Here is an 18,654-nt window from a genome sequence, read left to right as displayed (position 1 = left end):
AAAGCAAAAAAAAGTTTGATTGTCAAAAATGCTCTCAGGAAAATTCCTGGCTTTTGAAAACTGACATTTTTAATGGAATGTTTTCAGTTTCCATTTTTTCATCAGAAGCCCAGATGTAGATGCTGTATAGCACCTTAGCCACGCTCCTTTCTATTTTACTCACCCTAAACTGACTGATGAAATAAAGCACTTCATGCAGGCTGCAGGATCAGGAAAGAGCTTAATAGCAAAGCTTTATTGTTAATCATTCCAGATAGTGCTTCAATGATTTTATTTTTTGCCAAGGAGAGTATATAGAATCTCCAAGCAAACAATACTAGGAAATCCCTTGGGGCCTCCTGAAAGTTTTTTAATTATGTTTTCAATACCATCGCTCTGATTAGCTGGGACTTAAAAGCTTCACTTAGCAAAGTGAACCTAATGGAGCAATACCTGTTAGTGTTGAAAGCTATGGCAATCAAATTTCTCCAGCTCTCATTTCTAATGAGATTTTTGGTTAAACAATTTAGATTTTTAAAAGTAATATTGGTTTTGATACAAATCTTCCTTTTTCTTTGAGTCAGAATTTGTTCGAACCATTGGAAATAATTCTAAAAACCCTTCCACAAAATCTGACCACTGTTCTAATTTTCCCAGTAATTTTGTTTGGCTTTAGGAAATTGTATTCATTCATACAGTCAGAGTATACCACAGAGGCAAACCATTAGCTGAGAAAGAGATATGAAATCTGACTGACTGGCTTTGGTTTTTATCAAATATTATCAGAGCAAGGTTACTTTTTTGATTTATGCCTAAGATTAAATACACGTGAAAGTGAAGCTTTCCATTTTTTCTTTCTCAATAGGCGTAAAGGAGTTTGTAGGGCCCAGAAGCATCTCTTTCTGGACCCAAAAAGGGCCAACGTCCATTGAAATCAATGAGAATCTTTCTACTGACTTCAGCAGGCTTTCAATCAAGCCCTAAATTGTCATCTGAACCTATAGCAGAAGTTTTTGGAGTGCTAGTAAAATATAAACAATCTTGGAAGTGTTATTAATGTTTTGTGCAATAAATACAAGAAGCTGGGACTTCCATTTGACTCTTAGCAATATAAATTTCTCTTTACTTCACTGCACGGAATATACAATAGGTGATGCCTAAATTGGAGTCACAGCTGGGCAAAATTTTTCAGACAAATAGTTTATTTACCAAAAATAAATGCAGTTTCAGTCGATCCAAAACTATTTGCAAATTTGACCCATTAATTTCAACTGGGAAAATGGTTTTCAGGGCCAGCTTCAGAAAACAGTGTGTGTGTGGTACATGCACAAACCTTTGCTCCCCTCCCCCATAACACTTACCCCTACACTCAGGTAAGTGCCCTAATTATTGGGCTATGTCTACACTACCTGCCAAATTGGTGGGTAGTGATTGATTTATCAGGGATTGATGTATCGCGTCTTGTCTAGACACGATAAATTGATCCCCGAATATGCTCCCCGTTGACTCCAGAACTCCACTAGTGTGAGAAGCAGAAGTGGAGTCGATGGGGGAGCAGCAGCCACTGATCCTGCACTGCGAGGACATGAAGTCAATCTAAGAGGCATTGACTTCAGCTATGCTATTCTCATAGCTGAAGTTGTGTATCTTAGATCGATTCTCCCCCACCCCAGTGTAGACCATGCCTAGGAGACCCAGGTTTGAATCCTTACTCTATAGCAGGGACGTGAACTCAGATCTTCCTTCTCCTGTGTGAACATCCTAACTGCCAGCCTCTAAGCTGTTCTGTGGTGGGGTTCTCTCAATTCTCCTGCTGAAGCTGTTCCACTTTGTACGAATACAGAACTAGTCATTGGGTCAAAGAGAGAATGAGAGTGATTCAATAGCCTGGTGATTAAGGCACTCAGCTGGGAGATAGGACATATGGCACTAAATCCCTCCTCTGAAACAGGAAGGGATGAGAGAGTCCCTCTTTTTTGAAGCTGACTAGACTTTTCCGATTTGCTGACATGTATTCTGAACATTTTTGGAACTGAATCAAATGTTTGTTCTGATTTTCCAGTTTGCCGGCTGAACCGAAAAATCAGTTATTTGGAGTGTTTGTGCTACTCTTAAATTACTGGGCAGCCTCAATCAGTTGTTGCTTCTGCTGCTTTGCTATTAGCCCTGATTAAGAGCCCAATCCAGCTCCCTCTGAAGGAAATGGATCAGGAGCAGGTGTTTGAAGGCTGATGAATTTTGGTGTATGTGGTTGATTTTGGAAGCAGTGGTCTCATATGCTGATCAGAGGTAATGACTCAACAACAATTTAAGCATCCCTGAGAGGAATCGAGAAAAAATGATCCTTTAGTAGTATATCATAGACAATTTAGAGTTAGAATTAAAGGGAGCACTGTAGAGGGGGAATTTTGTTATACATCTTTCCTCAACCTGAATGGGGAGTTTCATGGCTAGTTTAGGAAGGAAGAATTCCATGCACTGCTACAGGCTGGAGACTGACTGATTAAGCAGCAGTTCTGCAGAAAAGGATCTGGGGATTACCATGGACAAGAAGCTGGATTAGAGTCAGCAGTCTGCCCTCGTTGAAGGCCAAGAAGCCCAATGGCATATTGGGCTGTATCAGTAGGAGCATTGCCAAGAGATTGAAGGAAGTGATTATTCCTTTCTGTTCGGCACTGGTGAGGCCAGACCTGGACTATTGTGTCCAGTTTTAGTCCTCCCACTACAGAAGGAATGTGGAAAAATTGGAGAGAGTCCAGTGGAGGGCAACGAAAATTATTAGGGGGCTGGGGCACATGATTTACAAGGAGAGGCTGAGGGAACTGGGGTTATTTAATCTGCAGAAGAGAAGAGTGAGAGAGGGATTTGATAGCAGCCTTTAACTACCTGAAGAGGAGTTCCAAAGAGGATGAAGCTAGGCTGTTCTCAGTGGTACCAGATGACACAAGAAGCAATGGTCTCAAGTTGCAGTGGGGGAGGTCTAGGTTTAATATTAGGAAACACTATTTCACTAGAAGCACTGGAATGGATTACCTAGAGAGGTCGTGGAATCTCCATTCTTAGAGGTTTTTAAGGTCTGGCTTGACAAAGCCCTGGCTGGGATGATTTAGTTCGTGTTGGTCCTGCTTTAAGCAGGGGGTTGGACTAGATGACCTCCTGAGGTCTCTTCCAACCTGAATATTCTATGATAAAACTTCAACGCCATACATGATTATGGGGAAATTTGGAAGGGCTATATAACATGAATAACTTACAGAAACTGTTTTCTAATAGCATGGTTAATTAGGTAATCTCTTTCTCTTCTCTTTTTAGCATCAGAAGACTCTAATGTGCAAGACAAGAAAGCTGCTTCTTCCAGCCATCCCACTTCTGCTGCTTCAGGGCAAAGCCCCAACAACTCTGCAGCGAAAGCAGGTACGCCATTATACGCTTCTCATCACCACTGTTTGTTTGCCTAGACCACAGAAAAGCTGTTATTTTTGTAGAACCTTTAAAAATGTTTTGGGCTCTTATTTTTCATCTGCTGCTGCTTCAGCTGAAAATACTTATGAATGTTTGTCCCTGCTCAGCTGTGCTGATGATCCGCAAAAAAGCCGTGTTCATTTTAGTTCTGAAAAACGGGGAAAAAAAGTCATCTCTCTATCTGTGCTACACCAGAAAAAGCATATGAAATCAGCAGGCTACCATGGGGTAGTTTCGCGCCCTTGCTTGCTCCGATTTAAATAGTTGTGTAGACAAGCCCTTAGTTCCTTAATGGAAGGAGTCAGGTCTCAGTGCATGAGGCACAACCTGAAAGCTACCAAGGCTGCCTCTGCAGTAGTAAAATTAGTACCCATGTTTCAGAATGGTGCTGCTTCCCCCGGTTAAGACAGGTGTGGGCAAGGCTCACATGCATATTCATTCCATGGTTATAACAATGCCAGAGTTCAGTCTTCAGCAATTGCTCACACTGTTTGTGAGTGAGTAGAGTTCCTCCCCCACCCCAAACAAAACTCAGCTCCTAAAGCTTGGTTCTCCAGTCAGTCCCAGGGGAGCTTGGGCAAAGTGGAGATGGAGTTACAGTTTCTGAGTTTCTAGGTTCCATGCACGTTAGAGCTTAAAAAGAATACCTGTAACCTACGCCACTAGAATAAAGTCCCTCAGGGATCTTGCACTAGTGGCAGTCTGGGCATAGCACCACTTCACTGCTCACCAAATGCTCCCTCCCTCTTCTTATATCAAGCCATAACTACACGAATGCTATACAAAAAAAAGAGAGCGCTACCATGTAGTGTCCAGAATGAGTCTTACTATGCATTAGTATCAAATGTTACATTTTTAAAAATTTTATTTTATCCATTAAGGCTGAATTCACTGGTACATTTTGTGTGTTTTGGAAAACTCTGGAGCAGCTGCAGTTACACCAGGTTTACAGTTGTTTTGCATCAGTGAAATTGTGGAAACCAGTCAGAGTTTACTAGTGAATCTGGCCCTTAACTTGCAGTTGGTTTACTGATTTAGCTGATGCAGACAGTTGTTTTTACCACTGTTACAAAAACATGCTCAAAGCATTTTCATGACATGGTAGTAAAATGCCCAAGTCCCACCCTGAACAAAGTATACTCTGTGAGTGGCTGGAGTGGTGTTTGAGGTGGTGTTTTTATGTTATAAATTATTTTTGTAAAAAATACGCCGGCACACTTACCAGGTAATCTACCAGGATGTGAAACTGGAACTTGACTGTCATAGCTGAAAGGAAACAGATCTATTTCTTTTTTAAAAGTTATCCATAAAAGGCTTTAGGCAGATGAGAACAGGACAGTGCAAGGACTAGAGAGAGATAGAGTGAATGTAAATGAGAGGGAAGGCTCTCCCTTTGAACAGCACTGGTGGCCAACACACAGTCCATGGGCCCTAACACATATCAGCTTCCCCCTATCCTGTCCATTTGCTTATTCTCTCCCCCTAACCTCCCTTACTGTCCGCCTCAGATCTCCCACCACCACAGAGCAGTACCATGGGCATCAAGAGGGGAAGGGAAGTGTTTGTGTGTGAGGAGTGTTTGTGGGTGTTGAGTGGACATGGGCATGAAGAAAGGAGCATTATCTGTGATGTCACAATGGCCCCAGTTAAGAGTGGCCTGAGCTCCTGAAACTGGCCCATCGTCTATGAAGCAATGTTAATAATTAGATATAATAATCAGTCACGTAGCATAATTAGAACCTAATTTCTTCAAATGTAATCTATGCAGAAAATTTTTCAATTAATATTAATTATATGGAAAGTTTGAAGAGTCTCTATTATTCCATTGCTAAGATAGTTGGAGACAAAAAAGGTTAACACTGAATGCTACATTTCTTAAGGGATCTATTTTAATTATAACTCCTAAACTAATTTCATAGAGTTACTTGTAAATTCTCAGGACATCTATTCATTCTGTACTCAAAAAGGAAGCAGAGTAACTTTTGTGGAGGATTCACTGTATTTTCATAGGGATTGCATCCCTGCTTTAAGTTCTAAATTAAACTTTTGCTATGGAGCCATGACTAGTGCCTCCCTGATAACCTCAGATCACTCCTGTCAGACAGGTAGACTATTGAGCATTTGTATATTATGCCCTGAAACTCTTTTAGGTATAATTATCTGTGCATAATGAATACAAAGACATCGCAGCATGACCATTCAGCAGCTTCCACACCAACGACCGGATCCTGCAACGTGCTTCAGCACCTTCAGCAAGAAGCTGTGCACCTTCAGTTCCCACTTAGGTGAATGAGAGCTGAGGGAACTCTGCAGCAGCGGCCCCTAGCAGCACATCTTCCATCTCACTGTGGGAGAACCCAGAGCACTTGACCGTGATAAATAAGATTAAGGCAGAGTTATATTACTCTAAACATACAGACTGGCATTTTCACACTCCTCTAAAGTGCCAGTCCCTCTGGGTCCCAGACATGAGTGTATTGAACTGAGAGACCTTGTCTAAATATGTAAAGAGACGAGAGACAAAAGAGGTAGCAATGCCCTGTGGAACTTTTTCTACCTAACCACAAATTTTAAAATTATCAGTGGGATCCAGAGTGCTATTGTTGGAGCTTGGGCATGAGGCCAAACAATGAAGGGTTGATTTCCAGACCTAGAAGAAATATGTAATTAACCTAGTCAGATTTGCTTCATTACCCCTGTCTATTCCAACCACCAGCAGAGCAGAGGTAGGTGTGATATTTGGTTTGCCGCTAATCTCTGAACTCTCATACCCACCCTTGTGCCAAAATTTATTTCCTCTTACACACATCCAAAAAATACAATGGAGAACAACCCATGATAGAATACAGGTGCACCCCCTGAACAATTTGGGACATACTCCTGAATTCCATGAGGCTTTTCTAGCATATCTATCAGGATTGTTAAATGTGCAATGTAGCAAGAGTAATTGAGTTCTTTAAATTGAATGGCAGAGAGCCCTTTTTTTTTTTTATTCAAGCCACTGCTCATTATTAGCCAAGACTTTCACAGTTCTCTTTCCTTATAATCTTTTTTCCTTTCAGAGGAATTCCTCTCCTTCTCTCCTACATAAACATCTGACAGAAAGTAGAAAAGAGCCAGGTAGGGAATAGTGTATTCTGAAAGAAGCAGCATGTACTCTAGATGATCCTGAGCTCCCTGATCACTTACCATCAAATTGACAGAACGCTTAAATCGCTGAAAACAAACTCTTTCCTGAGGGATTTCATATTTATTGCACAATGATCCAAATGTCTACAGCCTACTTGAGTCGGAGAGATTCACAAACTGTCCTCTCTGGGCCAGTCACAAGCATTGAGGGGTTTGTTGGCATTCCAGACGGGAATGCTGTGTTAACCTGTATCCTGCGCTGGTATGTTAAAAAGAATGGACAAGAGCCACCATTTTTCTTAAATCGATCCAAATTCTGAATATCTACCATGCCATGGGATCCAGAGTCAAAACTGGCATAAAACAGCATAGCTACATAGCCTTCAGTAATCTAGGCCAATATACAATAGTTAAGAATCTGGCCTGGTGGGTTTAGGTAAGAAATTACCTGTATTCTTGTTAATGACTTTTCACTTCACTTTAGTAATATTAACCTACTTTTCAGCTTGTAGTCCAGTTAATATATTTATCTTTGATTTTACCAACATTGAGTGTGATTTGCCACTGTTGTTCTAGTCCTATCTTAGTGTAACTCATTGAATCAGGACTGTAATCTCTAACCGCTAATCAGATTGGTGTTACATCATCAGATCATTGTTCACTGATAACATTTTTAAAATAATTAAACTTAAGCTAGGGAGCAACAATTTATTCATCCAAGATGGCAAGGTTCTGTCATTCTAGTGCACCAGCATCAAGTCAGATGATTATATCTAAATTATTTATTTACTGTAACTCAAATAGGCATTGTAAATCAGTTTTTAAAGTCTCAACCTTGCTTCAACATTTATTTTCCACAAATATGTTAGTTTTCCCTCAACTTTATTCAGTGTAAGTGTTATTTTCTGTTGGACCATGACTTTAGATATTATAAAACCAGATTTTCAAAGTAAGGTGCAGTTATATTCAGACATTAGCACACACTTACTTATGCACACATATCTCTGATATGATGGTGTATATCAAGTATATGTGCACTCACGTAGCATAACTGCATGTATAAATTGAATGCCACTTGCTTTACTTGAAAATTGGTGCGTTTGAGATTCTAAAAGCACAGTAGTGTCTATGTTAATTGCTTACATTATTATTTAGATTCCAGTCGCATCCAGCGTGTCCTAGTCTCTCTTCATGATGAAGATGCAGTCCCAGCCCCATTCTTTGTTTTAATATGAAAACTATAAAAACTGGGGTCTAGTTCTTCCCAGTATCAAAATCACACTGACTGACTGACTGTTTATTATACCCAGAAATCTTTCCTATCATTCTGTTTTTCCATTGTTATTTTTTTTGTTTGTTTGTTTTTAGTAAACTTTTTAGCACTTGTGAGGAGTGTCAAATTAACAACCCTAAGACTGAACTCCTTTAGCTAAAGAACAAGTAAAGAATAGGTAGTGGCAAAGCAAGTTTTGCCACATCTCCCCTGACAAACTACCTTCATTGGAGGGTCCAGATGCTGTGGGAATGGGGTTCAGTGGGGTGGGGATCCACGTGGCTTGTCAGGGGTGGTCCAGATGCAGGGGAAGTGAGCCTTATTATGGTGGTTCTGAGTGTGGGGTGTGAGGCTTGGCGGGAGGATCTGGGTATTCACAGGGGTTGGGTGGATGGTGGAGTAGCTCCCTGTACAGGGATCCCTCTCCCTGCAGCTGAGAAGCGATGAGTGCAGAAAGCCTGGGAAGGAGGTTTGCAGAGCTTCTTGCAGTGGGGGAAGGAGGAACTGGGGGTGGGTCTGACCCAGCCCCAGATGCAGGAGCAGCTCTAGGTATTTTGCCGCCCCAAGCACGGCAGGCAGGCTACCTTTGGCAGCATGCCTGCAGGAGGTCCCTGGTCTCACGGATTCAGCGGCACGCCTGCAGGAGGTCCGCTGAAGCCATGGGACCAGCTGACCCTCCACAGGCATGCCATTGAAGGCAACATGTCTGCCACCCTTGAGGCGACTGGCAGAGCACCCCCCATGGGTTGCCGCCACAGGCACGCGCTTGGCGTGCTGGTGCCTGAAGCTGCCCCTGCCCAGATGCCATGCAGGGGAAGAAGTAGTCTCGTCCTTCCCAGCTCAGCTGTGACAAGCAACGGAGCCCATCTGAGGGTAGGAGCCACCAGCTGGGTCTTCCCCAGTCTGACTCCGTGCCCCACAGTAATTTACCTGTCTGCCGGCTGCCCTGGGCATCCAGAACATACTGCTGAGGATGGTTATATGACCACTCTTGTGGCTTCCCTGTGCTTCCCTGTCAGAAAGTCATTTTTCTGTAGGGGACATAAATTCCGCGCATTACTTTGTCAAGATCTAACTTGGTTTTTCATGTACTGCACTTCTCAACAGTCCTCAAGAAAATGGCTTTTTCAAAGCTATTACCATTTCATGGTTGATGTGCTGTACAGTGAGCATACTCTGTGGTTCTGCATCAAGGAGGGGTTTCAGTGTCTTATTGGAAATTACAATGCAACGTCAATGAGATATTGCACTATTGCCCTGCCAGCTTTAGCAAAAAATATATATATATATATATGCTTGGTTTTTACTTTTCTAGCATAGAACAGACAGCCTATAGACCAATGTAGGCATTGATTCAGGAAAGCACTTAAGCTTGTGTTTATTTTTAAGCGTGCTAGGATAGTACTTACATGGTTAAAGTTAAGCTCTGCTGAAACTTCCATTTTTTAAAATTCCAGAAAAGTCCCCATTACTAAACAGAATCTTACTGTATTTCTTCCTTGAGATAACTTGATAATTTTTTTCCATACTGTACCCACACAAAAAAAGAACCAAAGTTGACTCCAAAGTGATTTTTAAAGTCTCTAAGTTATAAAGATCTTAAAAAAAAAAATCTAGCTTTGTTGTAGCAAGAACAGCCAACCTTGCTAGAGGGATCAGGGTTGCCACTTTACCCTAGTTTTTTCAGTGAGCATTTATGTTGGTTCTTTTCACGTTGGTATAATTAGAATGGGTTCACACTTATGCTAAATAGATAGTCTTGATTTAATATGAGGGATTTCTGGAGACACTGGATTTTATGTTTGAGACTGCTGTTATAGGTACCATTGTAGGTAGTGGTTGCTGTTCTAGTAAACTTGCATTTTCTAATATAAGATCTTAATCTCTCTTCCTGATTTTTTTTGTTTGTTTTTTGTCATTGCAGAGCATCCACCTGTACTAAAAGTTGATGACAGACAACGGCTTGCTAGGATACGGAGAGAGGAACTGGAAAAGCAGTTAGGTGAGATATAATGTTGTTTAGCAGCTATAATTTTCAGGATTGTACTTTTTGTACAATACTAACAGTACAATATGCTATCCCTAGCAGCATAAGGAAAAATCATGTAATTAAATATGCAATATTGTTCTTTTAGACATTTCATTACATTTTGAGGGTAGACCTGGTGTTCATACATATTCTGGTATTATCTTATTACTTATCCTATTACATGTGTCTTAAAGCTCTTTATAATATTGAACTAAATGGGCCAAATTCTGCTCTCATTTATATCAGTATAAGTGAAAATGGCTCCACCGATTTCTTCTGTGGAGGTTCTCCAGACTTACAGCAGAATTTTTCCTAATACTGTATGTCGAACACCATCCTGTGTTGTACATAAAACATCATAGCAAATTATGTCCATGTATAGATTGAATTTTAGATATCGTTGTGGTTTTTATTTTTCTTTTTACTTGATCAGATTTTTTCTACTTATTGATTGCGTCTGTTCATGACATTAAAGTAATAATGTGTGCATGCACAGTACTCATAACCTGACTATCCAGATAAATATTTACACCAAGGTTAATTGACAAGTAGCTATTTTTTATCTTGATGTAGGATAGCAAAACAAATTACAGGCTATAATCTTTGTATTTTTCTTACACAAGATTTCTAATAATAAATCACACTTTTTCTTTTAAATCATTTCTTATTTCTGTGAGGGTAAAGTCACACCACTGAAGTCATCAAAATGGAGCTTAAGTGGTGCACAGGCCTTGTGCTAGTCTCAATTTCACCCATTGCATATTGGCCCAAATTTGGCTCTCGTTTAGAATACTAATCTTGATGGTGTTACTCCATATTTACAATAGTGTAAATGAGAACTGAATTTGGCCCATTCATATATTATAAAGGTAAAAAGATTAATAAAGATTTGTATGGCTAATAACAGTTGCATGTATTGACCCATTTTTTTGAAGCAGCCTGTTGTCAGTGTTCAGTGGATAATTTTTTTTTCTGTTAAGTTTCTGCATTTCATGTTTTTCTCTGCTAAATGAAACTGAGTGATAGCTGTGAAATCTAAAAGTTTTTAGAAAAATATAAGAATAAATTTTTAGGCCCATGCAAAAGTGGCAAAATGTTTTGCCATTTCATTCCAGAGAATTTTGCACCCGACAAAAAGAAGTTGCTTATCTTTTTCTCATTTATGCATAGAAAAAAACATGAAAAGCCAATTCAAATGTGATGGTTATGAATTCTTGAATGGCAGCGTGTCATTCATTTTTGGTGGTGGTGGGTGGGGAGAGGGCTGGTGTAATGTCTGAAAACTTAGTTCTCTGGTATGTTCATATCAGGGTACATAGATAAACTGTTATACACCACATACTCCGTTGTCTGAGGCATTAAATGCAGGTACAAGAGACAGTTTGTGCATTTTTGGAAATTGCACATATGTAGTCTGGTACCCTGCTGACCTGTGACATGCTCCCTCTCTTGTTAAAAAAAAAAAAAAAAAAAAAGCCTTTATCTTGAGCAGCACTGAGCACCCACAGCTCTCATTACCTTCACAGATGCTCAGGAATTTGCAGTGCTCAGGATTGGGCCTAGCAAATGAAAGTCCAAATAAAATCAAGAGCCAGGATTTTTCTCAGCTTGGTGTTAAACAAGAGGGGACGGCAGGGAGCTATGCTGGAATTTAGGCCAGGCAGGGGACACACAAAAAAGCCTTTCATAGCAAACACTAATTTACAGCGGAGTTCAAAAAAACGGGCAGAGTTTAGCCAAGAAAGGATATACACAATTGCGCGCGCACACTGCCACTGTAGCAGTAGCAGGAATAGTAGCCACACAGTAAGGGTATATCTTCACTTGGAGCTGAGGTTGTGATTCCCAGTTCGAGATAATACTCTCACTAGCTGTCACTGAGTTAGTGCTCTAAAAACAGAATGTAGTTGTGGCAGCACAAACGGGGAGGCGCTAGCTACCCTGAGCATGTACCCAGTGTCTCTGACAAGCACACAGTCTTAACAGCTAACCTCACTCACTACTGCCGCTGTACCCTGCTTTTAGCATGCTGGCTCAATCAGAGCTACTGTGAGTATGTCTCCTTGAGCTGGGGATCAACTCCAGCGCCCTATGATGCAAGGTTTCATCTCCAAACAGTACCCTATTGTTAATGTAAGCATTGCTGAGTGTGATCGATTTGATTTACCCAGACAGTCACATGACTAGAGCTGTGTAAATAAGCCCACTCCCTCTAGGCTGCTGCCATAGGATATCATGACATCAGTGATGACAATGAGACAGTAAAAGACAAAGGGAAAAATTAGTTACAATAGCAGGATCTGAAGCAACAGTTTGATAGTGCTTCTGTGTCTGCTGAACATTGAAGGCTTTTTTCCTGATGCAGTGTTAGGACCAGGTGGATCACCTTAGCCTGTTAGCTGCCTTCTGTTCACTAACTTTCGGTTTCTTCCTGTTCTCCTCTCTTTGATGGAGAGACTTCCTAGAAGCATGCCCATCTATATCCAGGAGAACTTACACATCAAGAGTTTGGCAATAGTCCCATCCTCTTTGGTCAAATGTCACCCCAGCAACTGGCTAAGCAATGCATTCCTAATTACTCGGTCTTTGTTGTTGGTAATGTTTGGTAAATTAAACCTAAATTATTCTGTAGCCGCTCTTGAAGGTCTGCAGGCAGAACCGTAAGATTGGTAGATGACCAGTGTGCAAGATGTGTCCATGGTGCCTGGCTCCCTGGCTACAGGTGCTGACACTTAATAGCTGTGTTTCTATTGGAGAAATATATTTTTCTTTTATGAATATAGAACCACAACTGCTTCTGCTGTTGCTGGCCCTCTCTGTGTTGTGAGCTATGCCTTCGGTGCCACAAACAGAGCATGAGAACTCTGATCTGTCTCTGTGGACTATTGAATATACCCTTTATAAAACAACACACTAAATCAGAATATACCGTCTTTTGAGTAGCTTTTCTTAAAGAGAGAGTTGTGTGGAAATGTGGCCTTTAGCTGACTTTGAGCACTGCTCATTTGGATGCAAAGACCTTGATTTTCTGCTTAGTAAGAGGGATGGAAAACATAATTCTATAATCCTTTCACAATTTAATTAGAGTAACTCTCCTGTTAAACTAGCAAGTATAATTGCAACTGTTCATTTTGGCCGGTAAGCCTAACTTCAGTAGCAGATTGGTTGAAACTATAGCAAAGAACAAAATTATGAGATGTAGATAAACATGACCTGTTGGGGAAGAGTCAACTCAGCTTTTGTAAAGGGAAATCATGCCTTACCAAATTCATTTAGAATTCTTTGAGGGAATCAACAGACATATTAGTGTATTTGGATTTTCTGAAAGCTTTTTACTAAGTTCCTCGTCAAAGGCTGTTAAGCATACTAAGCAGTTATTGGATGAGAGAGAGAGTCGTTTTGTAGATCATTGACTGGTTAAAAGAGAGGAAACAGAGTAGGAATAGACAGACAGTTTTCACAATGGAGAGAAGTAAATAGTAGGGTCCCCCAATGGTCTGTACTGGGACTAGTGCTGTTCAACATATTCATAAATGATCTGGAAAAAGGGGTGAACCGTGAGGTGACAATTTGCAGATGATACACTGTTTCTTAAAATTGTTAAGTCCAAAGCTGATTGTGAAGATTTACAAATGGATCTCGCTAAACTGGGTGACCGGGCAACAAAATGGCAGATGAATTGCAACATTAATACTTGCAAAGTAATGCATATTGGGAGACATGATCCCAACTATACATGCAAAACGATGGGTTCTAAATTAGCTGTTATCACTCGAGAGAGATCTTGGAGTCATTGTGGATAGTTCTCAGAAAACATCCACTCAATGTGCAGTAGAACTTAAGAGCTAACAGAATGTTAGGAACCGTTAGGAAAGAGATAATAAAACAGAAAATATCATTATGCTGCTATATAAATTCATTATATGCCCACACCTGGAATACTGCAGGCAGTTCTGATTGTCCTATCTCAAAAAAAATGTATTAGAATTGGAAAAGTTACAGATAAGGGCAATGAACATGATTAGGGGGATGGAAAAGCTTTCATCAGAGAAGAGATTAAAAGGAGTGGGATTTTCAGCTTAGAAAAGAGATGACTAAGGGGGGATATGATAGACGTCTATTAAATTATGACTGGTGTGGAGCAAGTAAATAAAGAAGTGTTATTTACTCCTTCTCATAACACAAGCACTAGGAATCACTTGGTTAAATTAGGCTTTAAACAAACAAAAAGAAATACTTCTTCACACAACACATGTGGAACTTGTTGCCATGGGATGTTGTGAAGACCAACATTATAAACAGGTTAAAAATAATTAAATAAATTCATGGAGGATCGGTCCATCAATGGCTATTAGCCAAAATGTTCAGAGATGCAACTCCATGCTCCATATGTCCCTAAACCTCCAACTGTCAGAAGCATCTGGATCTGGCCACTATCAGAGAAAGAATACTGGGCTAGATGGACCATTGATTTGAGCCAGTCTGGCCAAGCTTATGATCTTAAGTTATGGCATACAGAATGACAGGCAGAATAAAAAAAGGAACAAAGACAAAGGAAGAAAGCAACAACAATTAGATGGATCCATCTCTAGTTGGCTTCAGTGTGTCTCCTCAGCAACACAGGCTACTTCAAGCACAGCGGAATTTCAAATCAAGTTCAAGGTCTCGGTTCTTATCTTTAAGGTACTCCCGGCCTTGAGTTCAAAATATCTAAAATACTTCCTAAAGCTCTGGGATATGAAGACCATGGTGATTAACTATGTTCCCTTGGCACATGGGAACTCTGTACAGTAAGGGTTAAACTCATCTGTGCGGGCAACAACTTTCTCAGGGCCAATCCAAGATTGTGGAATGAACTCCCACAGGAACTAAAAATATTCAGTTGTTTGTACAGTTTAAGGAACATCACAGCCTTGTGAAGGAACTTCACAAACCTCACCACCTTCTGGCCTAAGACATATTTCTGTAACCTTGCTTTCTGTAACATAAATACATAGCAACACATGTATTAAACAACCCTAGCAGACAAGACACTCCACTACACACTTTTCTCCCTCTGGAGAGAGGAGGAGAGAACAAACACATGACAGATGGTAGTCACGTTGCTTAATGCGCTTCTGGAAGGTGCAGATACTATAGTGATGAGTATGGTGTAAGAACCTATTTGGGATAGAATAGTCATCTGTCAAGCTTCTACATTCTCCATTCTGCTCCTATTTTTGGATATCTGTCTAAGCAATCGCTCTCAGAGGTGTTGACATAACAACAGAGTCTTCATTCTTTCCTCAGTAACAAGGTTTTTCTTTCATAAGAAAAGTCAAAATCCAGTCTATACGTCCTAGGCCGCAGTACTGATTTCTTTTGTCAAGAAGGAGGTTAGAGACAGGCCACAGCTTAGGAAGAAAAAGAAACAGAAGAAGAAGTTGTAAGAGAGTATTAAAGCAGTGTATATGTTTAAAAAATATTCAGTTTGTATAGTTTAAGGAACATCACAGCTTTGTTTTGATACAGTGAGGGATACATTGCCTTTCAAGGTAACATCAAAACTACTTTCAAAGTTATTTTGTATTTTAAAATTTTAGCCTCATATTTTGGTAATACAATGAATCTTTTCCCCTTCCTCCACTTAACATAAAATATATATAGTTGACCTCCCTGTTTTCATCATGGCTGGTAATCAGATATGGGAAAGGCTCATTTAGAATCTCAAAAACTGGAACTAGAAATCAGTTGCCAGGCTCCATAATTGAGAGGATTAATAAGGTAGTAGCTTAGACAAACTATAAGTCTTATTCTCCTCTGAGCCTGGTGGAAATTAGAAGCACCTGCATTGAAATCACCTGAGTAAAACTGGGGTAAGAGGAAAATCAGATCCTATGTCACATACAACAGAACAAATTCTCTCTGTGGCTGTTCCTGTATTATAACGATCAACTAATATTAATGTGAGGCTTAATTAGAATTTCAAACACTGGAAAAGAAAACACTTTAGTCTGTACAAAAGCATTGAGAATCTCAAAAACTAGGGGAAGGGGAACACATGCTGGTTCAGATCATCAGCTGACAAGGTCTTTTGTTGTTTTTCTTGCTCCCCTGATGATTTTCAGAATGGTCTTTCCAGCAAATCAGAGTGGACAGGCCCAAAGGAGCACCCCCAAATGTGCGCAGATCCATTCCTCCAGTTCCTATCCTTTTCTTCTCTTGTATGCGTTTTTGTCTGTTGCCTTTTCAGTTTGCTTTGCTACTGCTGCAACTGGTAAATGTCCACTTGCAGGGCCTAACTAGAGATGTGCATGCAAGTGAGCTGCCTCAAGGACAGAGTGGGAGCTTTTGTCCTCATGCTTGTGCCAGAGCCAAGAAGTGCCACAGCCAGGGCCGGCTCCAGGCACCAGCGAAGGAAGCGGGTGCCTGGAGCAGCCAATAGAAAGGGGCCGCAGTCCATTAGTTGCTGGGGCAGCATGTCCGGGTCTGCGGCGGCAATTCGACGGCAGGTCCTTCACTCTCTCTCCATCTTCGGCGGCACTTTGGCAGCAGCTCAATCGAGTTTTTCTTTTATTTTTCTTTTTTTTTCCTTCGCCACTTGGGGCAGCAAAAAAGCTGGATCCGGCCCTGGCCACAGCCTGTCAAGAAAACAGTAAAAATGAAACAGGGTTTTTGCCAACTCATGCTTTTATTGCAAGTCTCACAATATCTTGTACTCTTCTTAAAGCTCTCCTATAAGAGGACAATCTCAGATTTCACTTTTTTTAAAAAAAGTAAGTTTCTAGCTCTTATGGTTACAGAGAAAAGCCTAAAAATGTAACCCAAGGTCATGCTGAAGGCTCAGACACCAGAAGGCTTAGATTTTTATGCCATTCATAAAGATTTTTATGCCATTCATCATTTTGGGGCCTGACTTATGCTTTTTGAATGCTTGGGGTTGGCAGTTTTGAAAGAATACATAAAGTGTTGCTATTTTTGTTGTTGTTTTGCATGGATTGTGATTTTAATTGTTGGGCAAGGCACATATAGGCATTAGGTAGGCTTCTTTGTGTTCTTATGTCAAATCAAAATAAACGCACAAAGTAAATTGAAAAAAGATTACATTTCTCTACTGTCTTTGTTATAGTAATCTTTATGTGTTGCTTGTAACAATAGTAGGTACAGATTTTCAGATAGGAATGTGATTTTTCAAGTTGACAGTGTTCCTTTAAGAGACATCGAAATGCTGTATATTTGCTGGATTATGCAAGACTTGTCTTTCTGAGATGGAAGTATCTTCTGCACTCTGATTATATCCGGAAGATTTTCCTGTTTACAGAATTCACCTCAATTTTCAGAGCCCAGTATTATGGTCAATGACCTTTCAGTTAAGGAGGACAGAATAAGACTTTTAGCAGCAGTGCCATTCATCAATCAGCAATTAAGGCGCACATAGAAAGTGACATGAAGTGCTCTCTACTTCTCTTTATAGCTAGCAATTTTCCAGGCCTGCACCAGCCAGGACAGTGAGAGAAACAGCTCAGGGTGTGTGTGTGTGTGTATGTGTGTGTGTGTGTAAAATATACAAAATTACTATAGCCTGCCTGCCTGCCTTATGTATCATGGACAGGATTACTAAATTACAGATTCAAGGCCAAATTCTGCCCTAATTCACACCTAAGCAACTGTACTTACCTCTGCATAGAAAACAATGGGATTTGCACAAATATAACAGAGGGCAGAATTATTTAGTTTATGGTGAGGATGTACAAACCAGACAGAAAGCACTCATTCTCAAATCTCAGATTGAGTTTGCAGTTGTGGCAGTTGGAAATCCCATCTTTCAAACTTGCAAGATGAGCAAAATTCATCTGGAAGTCATTAAGTCACAATCATGATGAAAGCCCACCCATGACGTCATTTTTATATACATGCAACATTCAGAGTAGAACTGCACTTTCAGCACCTATATTATGTAATATAGAGCTGAACCTAATGTTTCAAGCTCTGAACAAAGCATGCACTTTCATCAGTTTGATTCTAGGTATCCTGCAGAAGGCCCTAGAAGAGCCTCAGGTTGACCTAATGCCATTCCGGTCACTACATTTTAGAAAAATGGGTCAAACACACTCTCTTACATGTTGCTGAAGATAGAAGAAAAGCCTAACTTTCCCAAGCAGAATCCATGTATCAGCTGCTGTGAATTGCTTTTACATCTTCTACTCAACTTTTCCAAAAGCATTTTAAATGCGAAGGAAATGCTTTGTGCACCTGAAGTCTGAAAAGAGTCTAGCATGATTCAACAACTTCACCAAATACTTTACCATTTCAATAGAAATGTTATAGTTAAGTGTTCAAGCACTTGCACTCTCAGCCTATATATTGAAATAGAAAATCCTCCTTCCAGGCTGCAAATTGGAAGGAATAAGAACAAGAAGACATTCAGTGAATGTGAACGACAACAGAGTTGAAACCAATAAAAGCAAATATTTTATTACACTTTCTTCCACGTGCATAAATCCAGCATGTGGCACTTGTGTTAGGATAGTATTTGGGACAAAAATTTCATAGGATTCAATTAACATTGAATGTTTAAAAGGGCGTTGAGAACATCCACGCTTTAGATGAGAATGCAAAAAATAAAACACCTGTAAATCTTGCTGCACCTGGTGTCATAAGTAGATAGGTAAGGTAAGGGTTAATTTTCTTTTATTGTAAAGGGTTTACAAAGGGAACCAAACACCTGACCAGAGGACCAATCAGGAAACCGGATTTTTCAAAAGTAAGGGTGGGAACCTCTGGAGGTTTTTGGCTTTGTTCT

At 40.2% G+C, this 18,654-nt stretch overlaps 1 protein-coding gene across 6 annotated transcripts in view; it reads left to right on the top strand.

Moving 5' to 3' along the window:
* MAP7 (microtubule associated protein 7) overlaps window positions 1-18,654 on the top strand; it is a 180,842-nt gene that overhangs the window by 92,084 nt on the left and 70,104 nt on the right. For all 6 annotated transcript variants that reach the window (XM_032770116.2, XM_032770133.2, XM_032770124.2 and 3 more), the window contains exons 2-3: window positions 3,292-3,393; window positions 9,768-9,845. In XM_032770116.2, the coding sequence (XP_032626007.1) occupies window positions 3,292-3,393; window positions 9,768-9,845 (180 nt within the window). The remainder of the gene's footprint in view (window positions 1-3,291; window positions 3,394-9,767; window positions 9,846-18,654) is intronic.

Source organism: Chelonoidis abingdonii, chromosome 3, assembly GCF_003597395.2.
Source record: "Chelonoidis abingdonii isolate Lonesome George chromosome 3, CheloAbing_2.0, whole genome shotgun sequence".
Classification (NCBI taxonomy): Eukaryota; Metazoa; Chordata; order Testudines; family Testudinidae; genus Chelonoidis; species Chelonoidis abingdonii.
The sequence above is the reverse complement of the archived record's forward strand: the minus strand, read 5'-3'. Positions and strand labels throughout refer to the sequence as shown.